Raw genomic sequence first — 16,346 nt, 5'->3', positions numbered from 1 at the left:
CAAGAAGGATCCCTACAGTATGGGAGAATATATTTGAAAATGACACATCCGATAAAGGCTTGACGTCCAGAATATATAAGGAGCTCACACGCCTCAACAAACAAAAAACAAATAACCCAATTAAAAAATGGGCAGAGGATCTGAACAGACAGTTCTCCAAAAAAGAAATACAGATGGCCAACAGACACATGAAAAGATGCTCCACATCGCTAATTATCAGAGAAATGCAAATTAAAACTACAATGAGGTATCACCTCACACCAGTAAGGATGGCTGCCATCCAAAAGACAAACAACAACAAATGTTGGCGAGGCTGTGGAGAAAGGGGAACCCTCCTACACTGCTGGTGGGAATGTAAGTTAGTTCAACCATTGTGGAAAGCAGTATGGAGGTACATCAAAATGCTCAAAACAGACTTACCATTTGACCCAGGAATTCCACTCCTAGGAATTTACCCTAAGAACGCAGCAATCAAGTTTGAGAAAGATAGATGCACCCCTATGTTTATTGCAGCACTATTTACAATAGCCAAGAATTGGAAGCAACCTAAATGTCCATCAATAGATGAATGGATAAAGAAGATGTGGTACATATACACAATGGAATACTACTCAGCTATAAGAAAAGGGCAAATCCAATCATTTGCAGCAACATGGATGGAGCTGGAGGGTATTATGCTCAGTGAAACAAGCCAAGCGGAGAAAGAGAAATACCAAATGATTTCACTTATCTGTGGAATATAAGAACAAAGGAAAAACTGAAGGAACAAAACAGCAGCAGAATCACAGAACTCAAGAATGGACTAACAGGTACCAAAGGGAAAGGGACTGGGGAGGATGGGTGGGTAGGGAGGGATAAGGGGGGGAGAAGTAGGGGGGTATTAAGATTAACATGCATGGGGGGGTAGGAGAAAAGGGAGGGCTGTACAACACAGAGAAGGCAAGTAGTGATTCTACAACATTTTGCTATGCTGATAGACAGTGACTGTAAAGGGGTTTATAGGGGAGACCTGGTATAGGGGAGAGCCTAGTAAACATAATATTCGTCATGTAAGTGTAGATTAGTGATAGCAAAAAAAAAAAAAAAAAAAAAAAGGGCAGTTCCTGTGTGGTAACCTCCAACGAGTTCTACACAAGGGTATAAAGGGCATATAAAAGTGTAGGCAAAGGGTCTGTTTGTGTTTATACAGAGGATCAAAGCCTAATTGGGCTACCCCGAAAATGAACTAAGATACGATATGAAAAAGAACTTCCAACATCTGCACCCTCTGGAAGACTCATGCCAGAAGATGATCATCAAAAAACCCCAACAAAGATCCACGCACTGCTACAGCTGTAGATGCACTCATCCCACCAGTTCCTGGACCTGCCATGGGAATGAGGAAGGAGATATCTAAGCTGGCCTGTGCATACAGTAAAACAACAAAATTGGACTGGATCTATACTGTTGGAACTCAACCAAGAATTTGGAGAAGTGCAAATTGTAGCGCTCCAAAGTCTTACAACTACAAACTATTTATTGTTAAAAGAACATATGGCATGTGAACAGTCCCCAGGAATGGGTTGTTTTAATTTGTCTGATTTCTCTCAGACTGTTCAAGTTCATTTGGACAATATCCACCATATCATAGATAAGTTTTCACAAATGCCTAAGGTGCCTAACTGGTTTTCTTGGTTTCACTGCAGATGGCTGGTAATTACAGATATGCTTTGGTTATGTAACTATACTCCTATTATGTTAATGTGTGTGTGCAATTTAAGTAGTAGCTTAAAACCTATACATGCTGAAGTTACTCTACAAGAAGATATATCAAAGAAATAATCAATCTTCCCATGTTTTCTTCCGCCTGCTACTTCTATAGCTTTTCTTCTTCCTTCCTAATTACAACCCTTAAATAGAATTCGTGCCTCATATCAAATTTACCGAGTATCATAATTCTTCCAAGTGGTAAAGATACCTCAAGACAAATGCTGGGCATAGAAGCCAGAGGGCATAAATATGCAAAGAAGTAAAAAGCTAACTTTTTCAAACAATAAGGCTTCTCTCTCACTTACCAACTTCACATTTCCCTGTATGGCCCCGGAAGATGACTGGTTAGCCAGAGACGGGTAAGATTCCTCAAGGGAGGAACAACCTAAGACAGGCACAGTCGCAGGGGAGCCATCAGGTGAGAAATTGGGGATCAACAGAGGTGAGGCTTAGAACCTCACCCCCCCGTTCTGAGAGAAATCTTCTGCATACATGGATGTTTATTGCCCTGGTCTAGCTTGGATTAACACATAGTCTACAGGCACACACCTGATCATCTACATGTGCTCTCTTACAACACTAAACTATGTTTTCTACCTTTATCTTGTATCTACCTACCACTTCAGCATTTTATTAAAAATAATAATAATAAAGAGAGAAATGTGGTATCCACATATAAATCAAGTATAAAAACCAAATGAGTATTCATATTTGAACTGACTGTTTAGAGTTCATAATGCATGAGCAAAACCAAAAGTTTCTGTGATGACTGCCCTTGTACTGTTCACTATGTAACTTATTCATTATGTAAGAATTTGTTCTACATGTAAAAACTTGTTTGTTATGCCTCAGAAGATTGGAGACTGACAAAAATTAGGCTTGGGGTGGATTAATGATTGTGCATTGAGCATTGACTCCCCTATACAGAATTTTATTGTCGTTAACAACCATTTGATCAATAAATATGAGAGATGCCCTCACAAAAAAAAAAAAAAAAAAAAAAAAAAAGGACAGACTTCCAATGGTAAAATAAATAAGTAACCGGGATGTAATGTATAGCATAAGGAATATAGTCAACATATTGTAACAGCTTGGTAGGGTGATAGCTGGAACCTAGAATTATGTATATAAATGTTCTACCACTGTGTTGTACACTTGAAACTCATGTAATGTAATACTGTGTGTCAACTACCCCTCAATAAAAAATAATTATTAAAAAAAAAAACAACAGAAGGTATTATCCCCATTTTATAGATCAAAAATCAGACTCAGTAGCAGGGTAGCAGCTCTTCCAGGATTGTAATCAGTAGCAAAGAGCAAGTCAAATCCAGGCAATCTGATTTCCAGTTTGCTAATCTAAGGAATACTGCTTCTTTCATACTTATTTTGAAGTGTTTCACAAACTACAGCGTATATCAAGCATATGATATGCTATCCCCTCAGTAAGTAACAAGCTTGATTTCACAAAAATGAAGAGGCTGGCTAAACACAATTATGTAACTAGAAACATAGGATAGTACCCCTGTTTTCTTATGATACATTCCTAGTACTGGCCTTTTTTTTTTTTTAAGAAAGGAAAGAATTAGGAAGCAAGAGGATGAAATATAAACATGATAAAATCCCTTCACAAAAATAACTGCATATTTATAATGGCATCTAAATTGAAGTGTTTTTTTTTGTTTGTTTGACTTAACAATATACTGTTATGGCTTAATTGCTTGTCTTTTCTCTCACATATCACAATTTTTCTTGCCTTCGTGGAAGCAATCTAATATCTAAAACCTAAGGAAAAATTGTTCATTACACATTCCTCCTAAATCAGACCTCTAGAATTTGCCAAATAAGGGAAAACAGGCTCTTAGGCGTTTCTCCTTTCTAGTAAAATTTCAATGCAACACATGCCAGCACTGGAGACAAAAAAAAAAAAATTCTACTTGGATTTACTGTGAAAAAATATTTATAGCATATTAAAAACCTACAAGTTAATCCCTGTGCTATTAACTTCTTGAAGCATTCTATGAAGTCTACAACAAAGGGAGGGAAATAAAGTGTTAGGATCACAACCTATGAATCTGGGTGAAACAAAGACATCTCCTTTCATTATGCAGAGAAAATCAAGTTGCCAAAAAAACGCTCCGCTCAGATACCACGCGAGGTTACTGCCTGCATGTCTGGGTATAGAAAGAAAAAGATCCAACGCTGGTCAAACGCCGCCCCTGCCTACCCCCGTCCTCACCTTTTTTGCCCAAGTCCTCGCCCCAGAGCTAGACCCCCAATCTCTTTCTCCCCAATACAGGGAAAGGGCTTATTAACCCTGTGAGTTCTCGACTGTCGTCTACGCAGGCGCCCCCCCATCCCAGCCCCGGCACAACCCCTGTTCCAAATCCAGTCGCCACCCCTGTTCCGACCCCCGCCCAGCCCCCAGCGGCTGCTCCCACTGACCACTGACTTAAGACAAAACCCTGCCCCAGAGGGGCTGCCCCACGCCGCCGCTCCGCTCGCAGCCCCGCCGTTCCCTCCCCTCCTCGCGGCCCAGGAGTGTTGAGAGAGGGACGCGAGCGCGCCCCTCAGCGCTCGCACGAGCCCTGCCGAGGGTGAGGAAGAATCAGCGCGGCCAGCTCCCCCTCTCGCCTCTCAGTAGCAGCTAAGGTGGGCGCGAAACCTGCACTCGTTTACTGCTCAGGGGCGGACGGTGTCGGGGCGAGGGGCATCGCTCTGCCCCCAGTGCTGGGCTGGCAGTGCGGGGAAGGTGTGGTCCAGGAGGGCGGCCTCCAAAAAGGGCCCAGCAGTTCCCAGGTCCTACGGGCGGCGCCGGAGCCTCACCCACGACCCCAGACCCCACCCAGTCAGCATCCAAACCTACCCGGGACCCTTCTCCGGGGCCGCGAACGCCGCCTGTGGGGCGGCCCGGGTCGGATCGTGTCAGGTGGAGACAGGTGGCACGGGTGACCATGGCAACCCGAGGTGTGCAGCTCGGCTCGACCCCGCCTCCGCCTCCCGTTGTCACTCACCTGAGGGCTCCGGGACAAGCCCGGAGAAGCGTCGGAGGAGAAAGCGGCCCAAATGCCGGCGGGGGTGGGGGCGCGAAGCGGCCGTTCCGGGCTGGCGCTGGTGCGCGAGGGCGGCGGTCTGGGTTTGGCGTCGGTCCTCCCCCTGCCGCCCGCGCGTCAATCCATCAGTTCGTCAGTCCGTCCTTCCTCGCGTCCGCCGCTCCCGGGAGGGAGACTGCTCAGCCCAGCCTCTTGCGGACTGCGGTTGTCAAGCGATGCTGGAGCCGTGCCCAGCCCCGAGCCGCAGCCAATCGCCGCGCTTGCCCGCGGCGCCTCAGGACCCTTCCGAGAGGGGCGGCCAGGGAGGTGCCTGAGCAGAGGAGAGTCGGCTGGGCGGGCCCAGGCCGGGCTGCGGTGGGGACCCTTTTGACCTGACCGCTCCTGGCAGCGCTCCTAGGACCAGCTGAGCTCGGAGGAAGAGCTGGCCCGACGCCTGGATAAAAGGCCGGCAGCCGGGATGCACACCCGGTGATCCTGAGTCCCGAAATAACGCGGGGGTGGGGAGTGCTGTCGCCTCCAAATCGAGAAGTCGTCTGTGCACTTGAATCAACTTAGTACTCCTCCCCGATAATTTTTTAATAAAAGCTAATGAAATAAATCTTGCCTCCTCCTCTTCTGTCCGCTTTCCCAGGCCCCACTCCTCCCTGAAAACTTCAACAGCTGTTTGCCCCCTTGAGCTCTCATCTTGTGATACTGACCTGCCTTGAAGCATGTTCCATTTACTTAACGCTTAACACGTTCACAGTTGTTTACCACCCCATTTGGTTGTTAGTCCCTTGTTAGCGAAACCTATTTCCCACCCCCATTGGTGCAGTAGTATTCCACAAATACCCGCGATGCTCAATGGAGCTGAACTGAACTGAACCTTCAGGGGGTATAATCATGCAGAGCTATGGAAGATACAGTGATAAACCTGTAAGAACCCTGTCCTCACATAGGCCAAAGGCGAAGGTGAGTTGGGCCTCCCAAAGTGGGGCAGAGGTAAGAGACTGGTAAAAATAAACATCAAAAACATTTCTGAAAAGGAAGAATTTGATCCAATTCAAGATAAAAGAAGAAAGAACCCATAGCTTGAGGAACGGATTCTATGAAAAATATCTACAAATTCAGGGAAAACAATTTACACACAAAAGGCTTAAGTGCAAAACTTCAATTGCCTAGTCCCGATTAACTCCTGGAAGAAAGTCTCCATTAAGAACCGTCTCAGCGATAAGTGACAAATAAATATAAACACAATTGTTGTCCAGAGTCTTGATACCAAAAACCAAGAACTTTACAGTGTTTAAATTGAAAAAGTAACCCGATAATGATATATGCTGGACGCAAATAGTCTCTCAATTATTTTGCCGTTATAGTTCATTTAAGAACCATCTTCTCCATCCTGCTTCTCAAACAATAGCAGTTGCAAGAACCAGCACCAGTTAAATTTTAGCTGGAAAAAAATAGACCTCATTCTGACAAGGAAGAGGGAATAAGAGGTCTTATTCATATTTATGTCCCCCATACAACATGGCATAGTTATTTGCATCTAAATTTTCAGTTAAGTAGTCATCAGAATTATTAGAAGCAAATGCATAATAACCATTACATTTCCAGAAAATGTGGATGGGAGGAGGAAAGGAAACAGGCACTGAAATATAAGACATCTGGTACATCTTATCACTTGTTCACTGATAAATGCATTGACTGTATATTTGCTTCCTAATGTAACAGCAAGTTTTACACTGCAACTTTAATAGCTGTTAGTCTAAGGTATCACCTTTCCTTTTATACCTAGCCGCACTGGTGATGATTAGATCTTCCTGTCTTTCACTCTAGTTGCTGCAAAGCAGTGAATTGTTCAGAAAGGACAAGGCTTTCTTAGATGAAGGACTGTCCTTAAATCCTGAGGTATTGCCTCAGTCATTCACCAAATATTTATTTAGTGCCTATTCTGGATCAGGAAGTGTGTTAGGGCATCATTTGAAAATGCAGGTTCTTACTTGACAGAATGATTCATGTTGCCTCGTGACTCAAAGACCTGTAGGCTAAGGTGGACCTCTTTTAATAAGATTCTCAAATCTCATTCCAAAAAGGGGAATAAAGTTTTTGGTTTTTCCCAAATAGTAGAAAGGAATCTGAGTACAAGCCTAAACTAAGAAATCTTGCCTCAAGCCATTCAAGAGAAACTCAGTGGGGATAAGAGAACTGTTTTAAAAGCTCCACTCTCATTATGAAAACACACATCCCAAAGAGCTGTGTGCTTCAGAGCCAGTAATGCTCTGACTAGGAGAACAAACAAAATACCAACAGTGCTGCTTCTTTTTTCAAACAGGTTCAAGAATTATGTACGTAGAATACCTGGATCTACCAGAGTTCCTATCTAGACCCCTAAACAAAACTTCAATTATATGTCAATGGTTAAAGTTAATAAAGAAAAATACATTCTAGTTTCAATGTAAAAGAGATATGCTTTTATTTATATTAAGTAAATAGATGCTATTTTGAAAACAAAAACTACTGTTTTGGAAAAAAATCTTTACACCATTTTTATTAAGTCATTGAAATAAAAGTGATCAATATTTTAGGATAAGGTTATTGAGTTTTTTATAATAAGCTGGAGACTAGTAGAACTTGTTATAATGGAAGGAAAGCATTGAGATTCACCAATATGAGTTTAGGTAGATGTCCTTTTGTAAGTCCATGTGCCCCCAAAATACTTATAAAAATCCTATTTCAGAAAATTAAGTATAATATTAGCATTTCTTTTAGTGTGGGAACTACATAGGCTCTTTCTTCTCTCCTAATAAAATTTCAGTTACCTATAAACTAGACACGCAAAGACCAGTGACAAAATAATTCATGTTGTAGCAACAGTTCTTCCTATCCTAAAAAAATACACCCAAGGATTTCAAGGCAGTTTACCAGGCTTTCTGTGTTAAGTATAATAAAGTGAGCAATGTACATTTAAGTCACATGCTACAAATAACATATGAATTCAGATTTTGTACAATTCAAACTTATCTACTGACAACATCTAAGAAATTTGCTCCTTACTTTATTTCTGTAACTTTAGAATTTCTTTTATCCAGATACCATACGGCAAAATGGTATCTGTGTTATGCCTCAAATACAAGTGCTTAATAAATACTTGATGTATGTAGATAAAGGGAAGGTTCCTATGGCCAGGAGTCTCACCTGGCCTTGGTTGGCTCGCTCACTACACACATGTGGGCAATACATTGTTATTGATTCTATGTAAAAGAGCTCTGCCCAGTGCTCTGGGCGGCACAGTGGCATGGCCACATGGCTGCAGGGCTGCAGGAGAGCAGAAATTGGAGTGGTGGCAGCGGCGAGGACAGAGACTGAGGTGGCTGCAGGGGTAGAGAGGCCCTGGGGCAGAGATCAGCTTGCTCCATTCAGACTCACTCTGAGTGAATGGGATTCTAATGCTTGACCTGCCACTGTAGGAATAAAGTTGGGTATAAACCCTTTCACCCCAAGAATGCTCCATTGTCATTTTTCAGTGTCTCACTGAATCCATAGTGAACTTGCCTGGGGCTGAAACCCATTGGCAAGACAATGTATCAAAACATTTTCCTCCATCCTAACCCATAATGTAACAGTGTGACTAGGCTCATGTCATTTACCACGACCCAGGAAAAGCAGCAGCCTTCACCAATGCATTTAACACCTTGCTCACTGATCATCCACCCGTCAGTCTCTATTTGTGATAAGAAGGGAAGCATAAGTTCCCTAGAGGACTGGGAATGTTCTGGGATACAGGCAGAGCTCTTAAAAAGTTCTTGATTTTCAAACGCAGTGCTCCATATTGTCAGCTCTTAGAAGCAACTGTGAGGCTTCCCTGAACTTGGAAAATTGCCCTCTTTGAATTACCTCTATAACAAATAAATTAGAGGAGAAATATGCAAAATGACCTTAAAGCCACAAACAGATAATGCATGAATGGGTATTGTCAATGGAAGTGAAAACTCAACCCAAGTTTCCAGTGTCAGTAACAAGGTCATCTTGAAGGCAGCTCCCTAGGCCATGCACCCCTCTGCATTCCTGCAGGCCCTGGGAAGTCATTTTTCTGGTTTCAGCATTAACCCTTATATCTGATGCTCTAGGCAGTGCATTATCTAATTCCCCTCATTCTGACTCACCCCATCATATTAATGTTTCAGTTTCCCACATATGTCTGCCTAGGTAAGGGAAGAACTTGATGATCATAGATACAAGTTGTACTTTCATCTGTAAACTGGCATTTTTCATACATTGGTTCTCACAGTGAGTCTACCAGGAGATGATCTGCTCTATTTGCTGTTGAAAGCAGTTTCGGAGCCTGCAATGCTGCAAATCAAACCGTGGACTGTACATTCACTAAAGTAATGCAGGCTCTCCAAACACCTTTCTCCACTGATGAGAGGCCAAGTGAACTATTGCCCCTACTGAAAAATTTCTACACTTAGAATTATATTACAGTTTTTACTTAAGAAAACCAGTTTAAATGAAGTCGAAATAACCTTTCCAGTGAATCATAGATATATATTAGACACTCTTGCTTGAGCGTATAATAAACATACCACCTAAAAAAATAAAAGGTCTAATTTTTTTAGAGAGAGCTTCACTTTAAGTGGGAGGGGGAGCTATGAGAGATTAAAGGAAATTCACACATGCCAGCAGAATGCAATAGGTGACACTTCACTTAGACCATATTACAAACTGTGGGTGGCAGAATAACAGCCCCCGAGAAGTGGCTAATCCTAATCCTCAGAACCTGAGAATGTTATCTTACGTGGTAAAAGAGTCTGTGCTGGTGTGCTTAAGTGAAGGGACTTGAAATAGGGAGATTATTCTGGGTTATCCAGGTGGATCCAGTGTAATCACACGGGTCCTTAAAAGCAGAGAACCTTTCCCAGATGAAGTCAGAAGGAGATATAACTATGGGAAGAAGGGTTAGAGAGATGCAACATTTACAGTTTTGAAGACAGAAGGGGACTATGAACCAAAGAATTTGGGTTCTAGAAGGTAGAAAAGGCAAGGAAATAGCTTCTCTCCTGGAACACCCTGAAAGGGACATAGCCCTCTCAGTACCTGGATTTTAGCCCACAAAGGCCAGTTATCAGATTTCTGACCTAGAGAACTGGTAAGATAGAGAATCTGTGTTGTTTTAAGTCATTAAATTCACAGTAACCTGTTACAGCAGCAATAGAAAAATACACAAACTCAAGAAGTGTTTGAGATTTGAAAAAAATAAGATTTAAATAGGGTTTGGGTATTAAATGGCACATTGAGAATTAGTGTTAATTTTTGTTAGGGTATCAGTAATATTTGGGCTACTTTTTTTTAACTTTTTGTTAGAAATGACATATTGAAGTATTTATAGATGAAATGATACAAAGCTGGGATTTGCTTTAAAATAATACTCCCTTTCCCCCACCAAAAAAAGGTCGGGGATAGATACTTAATTGGCAAAAGGTCGGTTAATTGTTGAAGCTGAGGGTTCATATTATTCTATTATTGTATATAATTGAGATTTTTCATATTTTTTAAGTGAATTAATGTAGGACAGAACACTCAAGCACTGTAGATCAGCATTACCCAAAAGAATTTTCTGTAATAATGGAAATATTCTATATCAGCACTATTCAATGCAGTAGCCACTAGCCATTGAGCTATTAAGCACTTGAAATATAGCTAGTGCAACTGAGAAATTGTAATTTTATTTAACTTTAACTAGATTCAAAAAGCCCATGTGGCTAATAGCTACCATATTACATACCGCAGCTCTACATACATATTGAACAAGAAATATGCTGCCTATTAGAATTTGAAGTTAACAATGAATCAAGTCAGTGTACATCAGTTATTTTTGTCTGCCCAGCCTCTTATTTTTTTTTCTTTTGGTATCATTAATCTACAATTACATGAAGAACATTATGTTTACTAGGCTCCCCCCTTCACCAAGTCCCCCCCACATACCCCTTCACAGTCACTGTTCATCAGTGTAGTAAAATGCTGTAAAATCACTACTTGTCTTCTCTGTGTTGTACAGCCCTACCCATGCCCCCCACACACTGTACATGCTAATCGTAATGCCCCCTTTCTTTTTCCCCACCCTTGTCCCTCTCTTCCCACCCATCCTTCCCAGTGCCTTTCCCTTTGGTAATTATTAGTCCATTCTTGGGTTCTGTGATTCTGCTGCTGTTTTGTTCCTTCAGTTTTTCTTTGCTCTTATACTCCACATATGAGTGAAATCATTTGGTACTTGTCTTTCTCTGCCTGGCTAATTTCACTGAGCATAATAACCTCTAGCTCCATCCATGTTGTTGCAAATGATAGGATCTGTTTTTTTCTTATGGCTGAGTAGTATTCCATTGTGTATATGTACCACCTCTTCTTTATCCATTCATCTACTGATGGACATCTAGGTTGCTTCCATATCTTGGCTATTGTAAATAGTGCAGCGATAAACATAGGGGTGCATCTGTCTTTTTCAAACTGCAGTGCTGCATTCTTAGGGTAAATTCCTAGAAGTGGAATTCCTGGGTCAAATGGTATTTCTATTTTGAGCATTTTGAGGAACCTCCATACTGCTTTCCACAATGGCTGAATGAATTTGCATTCCCATCAGCAGTGTAGGAGGGTTCCCCTTTCTCCACAACCTCGCCAACATTTGTTGTTGATTGTCTTTTCGATGATGGCGATCCTTACTGGTGTGAGATGATATCTCATTGTGGTTTTAATTTGCATTTCTCTGATGACAAGTGATGTGGAGCATCTTTTCATGTCTGTTGGCCATATGAATTTCTTCTTTAGAGAACTGTCTTTTCAGCTCCTCTGTCCATTTTTTAATTGGATTATTTGCTTTTTGTTTGTTGAGGTGTGTGAGCTCTTTATATATTTTGGATTTCAACCCTTTATCGGATCTGTCATTTATGAATATATTCTTGCATACTGTAGGATATCTTTTTGTTCTATTGATGGTATCCTTTGCTGTACAGAAGCTTTTCAGCTTGATATAGTCCCACTTGTTCATTTTTGCTTTTGTTTCCCTTGCCCGGGGAGATATGTTCATGAAGAAGTCACTCATGTTTAAGTCCATAAGGTTTTTGCCTGTTTTTGTCTAAGAGTTTTATGGTTTTATGACTTACATTCAGGTCTTTGATCCATTTTGAATTTACTTTTGTGTATGGGGTTAGACAGTGATCCGGTTTCATTCTCTTACATGTCCAGTTTTGCCAGCACCGTCTGTTGAAGAGACTGTCATTTCCCCATTGTATGTCCATGGCTCCTTTACCATATATTAATTGGCCACATATGTTTGGGTTAATGTTTGGAGTCTCTATTCTGTTCCACTGGTCAGTGGCTCTGTTCTTGTGCCAATACCAAATTGTCTTGATTACTGTGGCTTTGTAGTAGAGCTTGAAGTTGGGGAGCGAGATCCCCCCAACTTTATTCTTCCTTCTCAGGATTGCTTTGGCTATTCAGGGTCATTGGTGGTTCCATATGAATTTTTGAACTATTTGTTCCAGTTCATTGAAGAATGCTGTTGGTAATTTGATAGGGATTGCATCTAATCTGTATATTGCTTTGGGCAGGATGGCCATTTTGACAATATTAATTCTTCCTAGCCAGGAGCATGGGATGCGTTTCCATTTGTTAGTGTTCTCTTTAATTTCTCTTAAGAGTGTCTTATAGTTTTCAGGGTATAGGTCTTTCACTTCCTTAGTTAGGTTTATTCCTAGTTATTTTATTCTTCTTGATGCAATTGCGAATGGAATTGTTTTCCCCATTTCTCTTTCGATTAGTTCATTGTTGGTGTATAGGAAAGCCACAGATTTCTGTGTGCTAATTTTGTATCCTGCAACTTTGCTGAATTCCAATATTAGTTCTAGTAGTTTTGGAGTGTAGTCTTTAGGGTTTTTTATGTACAATATCATGTCATCTGCAAATAGTGACAGTTTGACTTCTTCTTTACCAATCTGGATTCCTTGTATTTCTTTGTTTTGTCTAATTGCCGAGGCTAGGACCTCCAGTACTATGTTGAATAACAGTGGGGAGAGTGGGCATCCGTCTTGTTCCCGATCTCAGAGGAAAAGCTTTCAGCCTCTCGCTGTTCAGTATGATGTTAGCTGTGGGTTTATCATATATGGCCTTTATTATGTTGAGGTACTTGCTCTCTATGCCCATTTTGTTGAGAGTTTTTATCATGAATGGATGTTGAATTTTGTCGAATGCTTTTTCAGCATCTATGGAGATGATCACGTGGTTTTTGTCCTTTTTTTTGTTGATGTGGTGGATGATGTTGATGGATTTTCGAATGTTGTACCATCCTTGCATCCCTGGAATGAATCCCACTTGGTCATGGTGTATGATCCTTTTGATGTATTTTTGAATTCGGTTTGCTAATATTTTGTTAAGTATTTTTGCATCTACGTTCATCAGGGATATTGGTCTGTAGTTTTCTTTTTTGGTGGGGTCTTTGCCTGGTTTTGGTATTAGGGTGATGTTGGCTTCATAGAATGAGTTTGGGAGTATTCCCTCCTCTTCTATTTTTTGGAAAACTTTAAGGAGAATGGGTATTATATCTTCTCTGTATGTCTGATAAAATTCTGAGGTAAATCCACTTGGCCCAGGGGTTTTTGTCTTAGGTAGTTTTTTGATTACCGCTCCAATTTCTTTGCTGGTAACTGGTTTGTTTAGATTTTGTGTTTCTTCCTTGGTCAGTCTTGGAAGGTTGTATTTTTCTAGGAAGTTGTCCATTTCTCCTAGGTTTCCCAGCTTGTTAGCATATAGGTTTTCATAGTATTCTCTAATATTCCTTTGTATTTCTGTGGCGTCCATCGTGATTTTTCCTTTCTCGTTTCTGATACTGTTGATTTGTGTTGACTCTCTTTTTCTCTTAATAATTTTGGCTAGAGGCTTATCTATTTTGTTTATTTTCTCGAAGAACCAGCTCTTGATTTCATTGATTTTTTTCTATTGTTTTATTCTTCTCAATTTTGTTTATTTCTTCTCTGATCTTTATTATGTCCCTCCATCTGCTGACCTTAGGCCTCATTTGTTCTTCCTTTTCCAATTTAGATAACTGTGACATTAGACTATTCATTGGGGATTGTTCTTCCTTCTTTAAATATGCCTGGGTTGCTATTTACTTTCCTCTTAAGACTGCTTTTACTGCATCCCACAGAAGTTGGGGCTTTGTGTTGTTGCTGTCATTTGTTTCCATATATTGCTGGATCTCCATTTTAATTTGGTCATTGATGCATTGATTATTTAGGAGCATGTTGTAAAGCCTCCATGTGTTTGTGGGCCTTTTTGCTTTCTTTGTACAATTTATTTCTAGTTTTATACCCTTGTGGTCTGAAAAGTTGGTAAGCAGCATATAGATGGGTCTTGCTTTTTTATCCATTCTATTACTCTGTGTCTTTTGATTGGTGCATTCAGTCCATTTACATTTAGGGTGATTATTGAAAGATGTACTTATTGCCATTGCAGGCTTTAGATTTGTGGTTACCAAAGGTTCAAGGTTAGCTTCTTTACTACCTTACTGTCTAACTTAACTCACTTATTGAGCTGTTATAAATGCAGTGTGATGATTATTTCTCTCCCTTTTTATTCCTCCTCCTTCATTCTTCATGTTGGGTGTTTTGTTCTGTGCTCTTTTTAGGAGTGCTCCCATCTAGAGCAGTACCTCTAAAATACCCTCTAGAGGTGGTTTGTGGGGGGCAAATTCCCTTAACTTTTGCATGTCTGGGAATTGTTTAATCCCTCCTTCATATTTAAATGATAATCATGCTGGATACAGTATTCTTGGTTCAAGGCCCTTCTGTTTCATTGCATTAAATATATCATGCCATTCTCTTCTGGCCTGTAAGGTTTCTGTTGAGAAGTCTGATGATAGCCTGATGGGTTTTCCTTTGTAGGTGACCTTTTTTTTCTCTCTCGCTGCCTTTAATACTCTGTCCTTGTCTCTGATCTTTGCCATTTTAATTATTATGTGTCTTGGTGTTGTCCTCTTTGGGTCCTTTCTGTTGGGAGTTCTGTGTACTTCCGTAGTCTGAGCAACTATTTCCTCCCCCAGTTTGGGGAAGTTCTCAGCAATTATTTCTTCAAAGACACTTTCTATCCCTTTTTCTCTCTCTTCTTCTTCTGGTACCCCTATAATGTGGATATTGTTCCTTTTGGATTGGTCACACAGTTCTCTTATTAATGTTTCATTCCTGGAGATCTTTTTATCTCTCTCTGCATCAGCTTCTATGCGTTCCTGTTCTCTGGTTTCTATTCCATCAATGGCCTCTTGCATCTTATCCATTCTGCTTATAAATGCTTCCAGAGATTGTTTCACTTCTGTAATCTCCCTCCAGACGTCATCCCTTAGCTCTTGTATATTTCTCTGCATCTCTGTCAGCATGTTTATTTTTTTTATTTTGAATTCTTTTTCAGGAAGACTGGTTAGGTCTATCTCCTTCTCAGGTGTTGTCTCTGTGATTTTTGTCTGTCTCAGATTCTGCCTTTTCACGGCGATAGAGATAGTTTGCGGAGCTGGGGCAAGTGATTGCTGGGAGAACATCCCCTCTTGTAGGTTTGTGGCCTTCCGCTCCTTGGAGAATAGTGACCTCTAGCGGCTTGTGCTGAGCAGCTGCGCGCAGACAGGGCCTCTGATTCTTGCCTGGCTGCTATGGAGTTTAGCTCCGCAGTTGCTGTGGGTGTGGCCTACCTCGGGCTGCTGTTCGGATATGGTAGAGTTGCGTTGGAGGAGAAACGGACGGGAGGCTGTTTATCTCCGTGAGGGGCCTCCGAGCCACCCTGCTGCACAGGGGATTAAGGTGCCCAGAGTTCCCCGGGATTCCCAGCTGCTAGGCTAAGTGTCCCAGGATGCTTCCATCCAGCTGTGAGGGTCCCTGTCCCTTTTAAGACTTTCAAAAAGCACTCGCTTTTCTTTGTCCCTGGGGTGCCGTCTATGGGGACCCACTCACAGCTCTTACTGTCCTGTTCCCCTAGTTTCCAGCACCCCATGCACGCACTGTGTCTGCGCTCCGGTGCAGATGGCTAGGGCCGGGTGTTTAGCAGTCCTGGGCTCCCTCTCCCTCCCCGCTCCGACTCCTCTCCTCCCGCCAGGAGCTGGGGTGTGGAGCGCTCAGGTCCTGCAGGGCCGCGGCTTGTATCTTACCCCCTCCGTGAGGCGCTGGGTTCTCGCAGGTGTGGATATAGGCTAGCTGTTGTCCTGTGTCTTCTGGTCTCTCTTTTAGGAAGAGTTGTATTTGTTGTATTTTCAAAAATATATGTGGTTTTGGGAGGAGGAGATTTCCACTGCTCTACTCACGCCGCCATCTTGGCTCCGCCTCCCCAGCCTCTTATCCTTTCTTGGTAATAGAAGTCCCAGCTCCCCTCCTACTCTCACGCCAGAGTGGGAGCTTGAGATCTAGGCTATGTAGTACAACTTCTTCCTGGCCACAGTGATAGTCAAAGAAGAGTAAGGACCAGAAGCAGGACAATCACAAATCCTTATTTGGAATTTTCTGTATTAGGAAGTGAAGCAGCTCCCTTGATCAAGGGTAA

General features: G+C 41.8%; 1 protein-coding gene across 4 annotated transcripts in view; it reads right to left on the bottom strand.

Moving 5' to 3' along the window:
* Window positions 1-4,964, bottom strand: part of WDR47 (WD repeat domain 47) — a 107,270-nt gene extending 102,306 nt beyond the window's left edge. For 2 of the 4 annotated variants that reach the window (XM_036916645.2, XM_036916646.2), the window contains exon 1: window positions 4,613-4,743. In XM_036916645.2, coding sequence (XP_036772540.2) covers window positions 4,613-4,702 — 90 coding nt within the window. In that variant the 5' untranslated portion in view covers window positions 4,703-4,743. The other 2 variants (XM_057500569.1, XM_057500570.1) reach the window with 2 other exon arrangements.
* Window positions 4,965-16,346: the final 11,382 nt, after the last annotated feature.

The sequence above is a fragment of the Manis pentadactyla genome, chromosome 4 (assembly GCF_030020395.1).
Source record: "Manis pentadactyla isolate mManPen7 chromosome 4, mManPen7.hap1, whole genome shotgun sequence".
NCBI classification, from domain to species: Eukaryota; Metazoa; Chordata; class Mammalia; order Pholidota; family Manidae; genus Manis; species Manis pentadactyla.
This window is presented reverse-complemented; position numbering and strand designations above follow the sequence as displayed.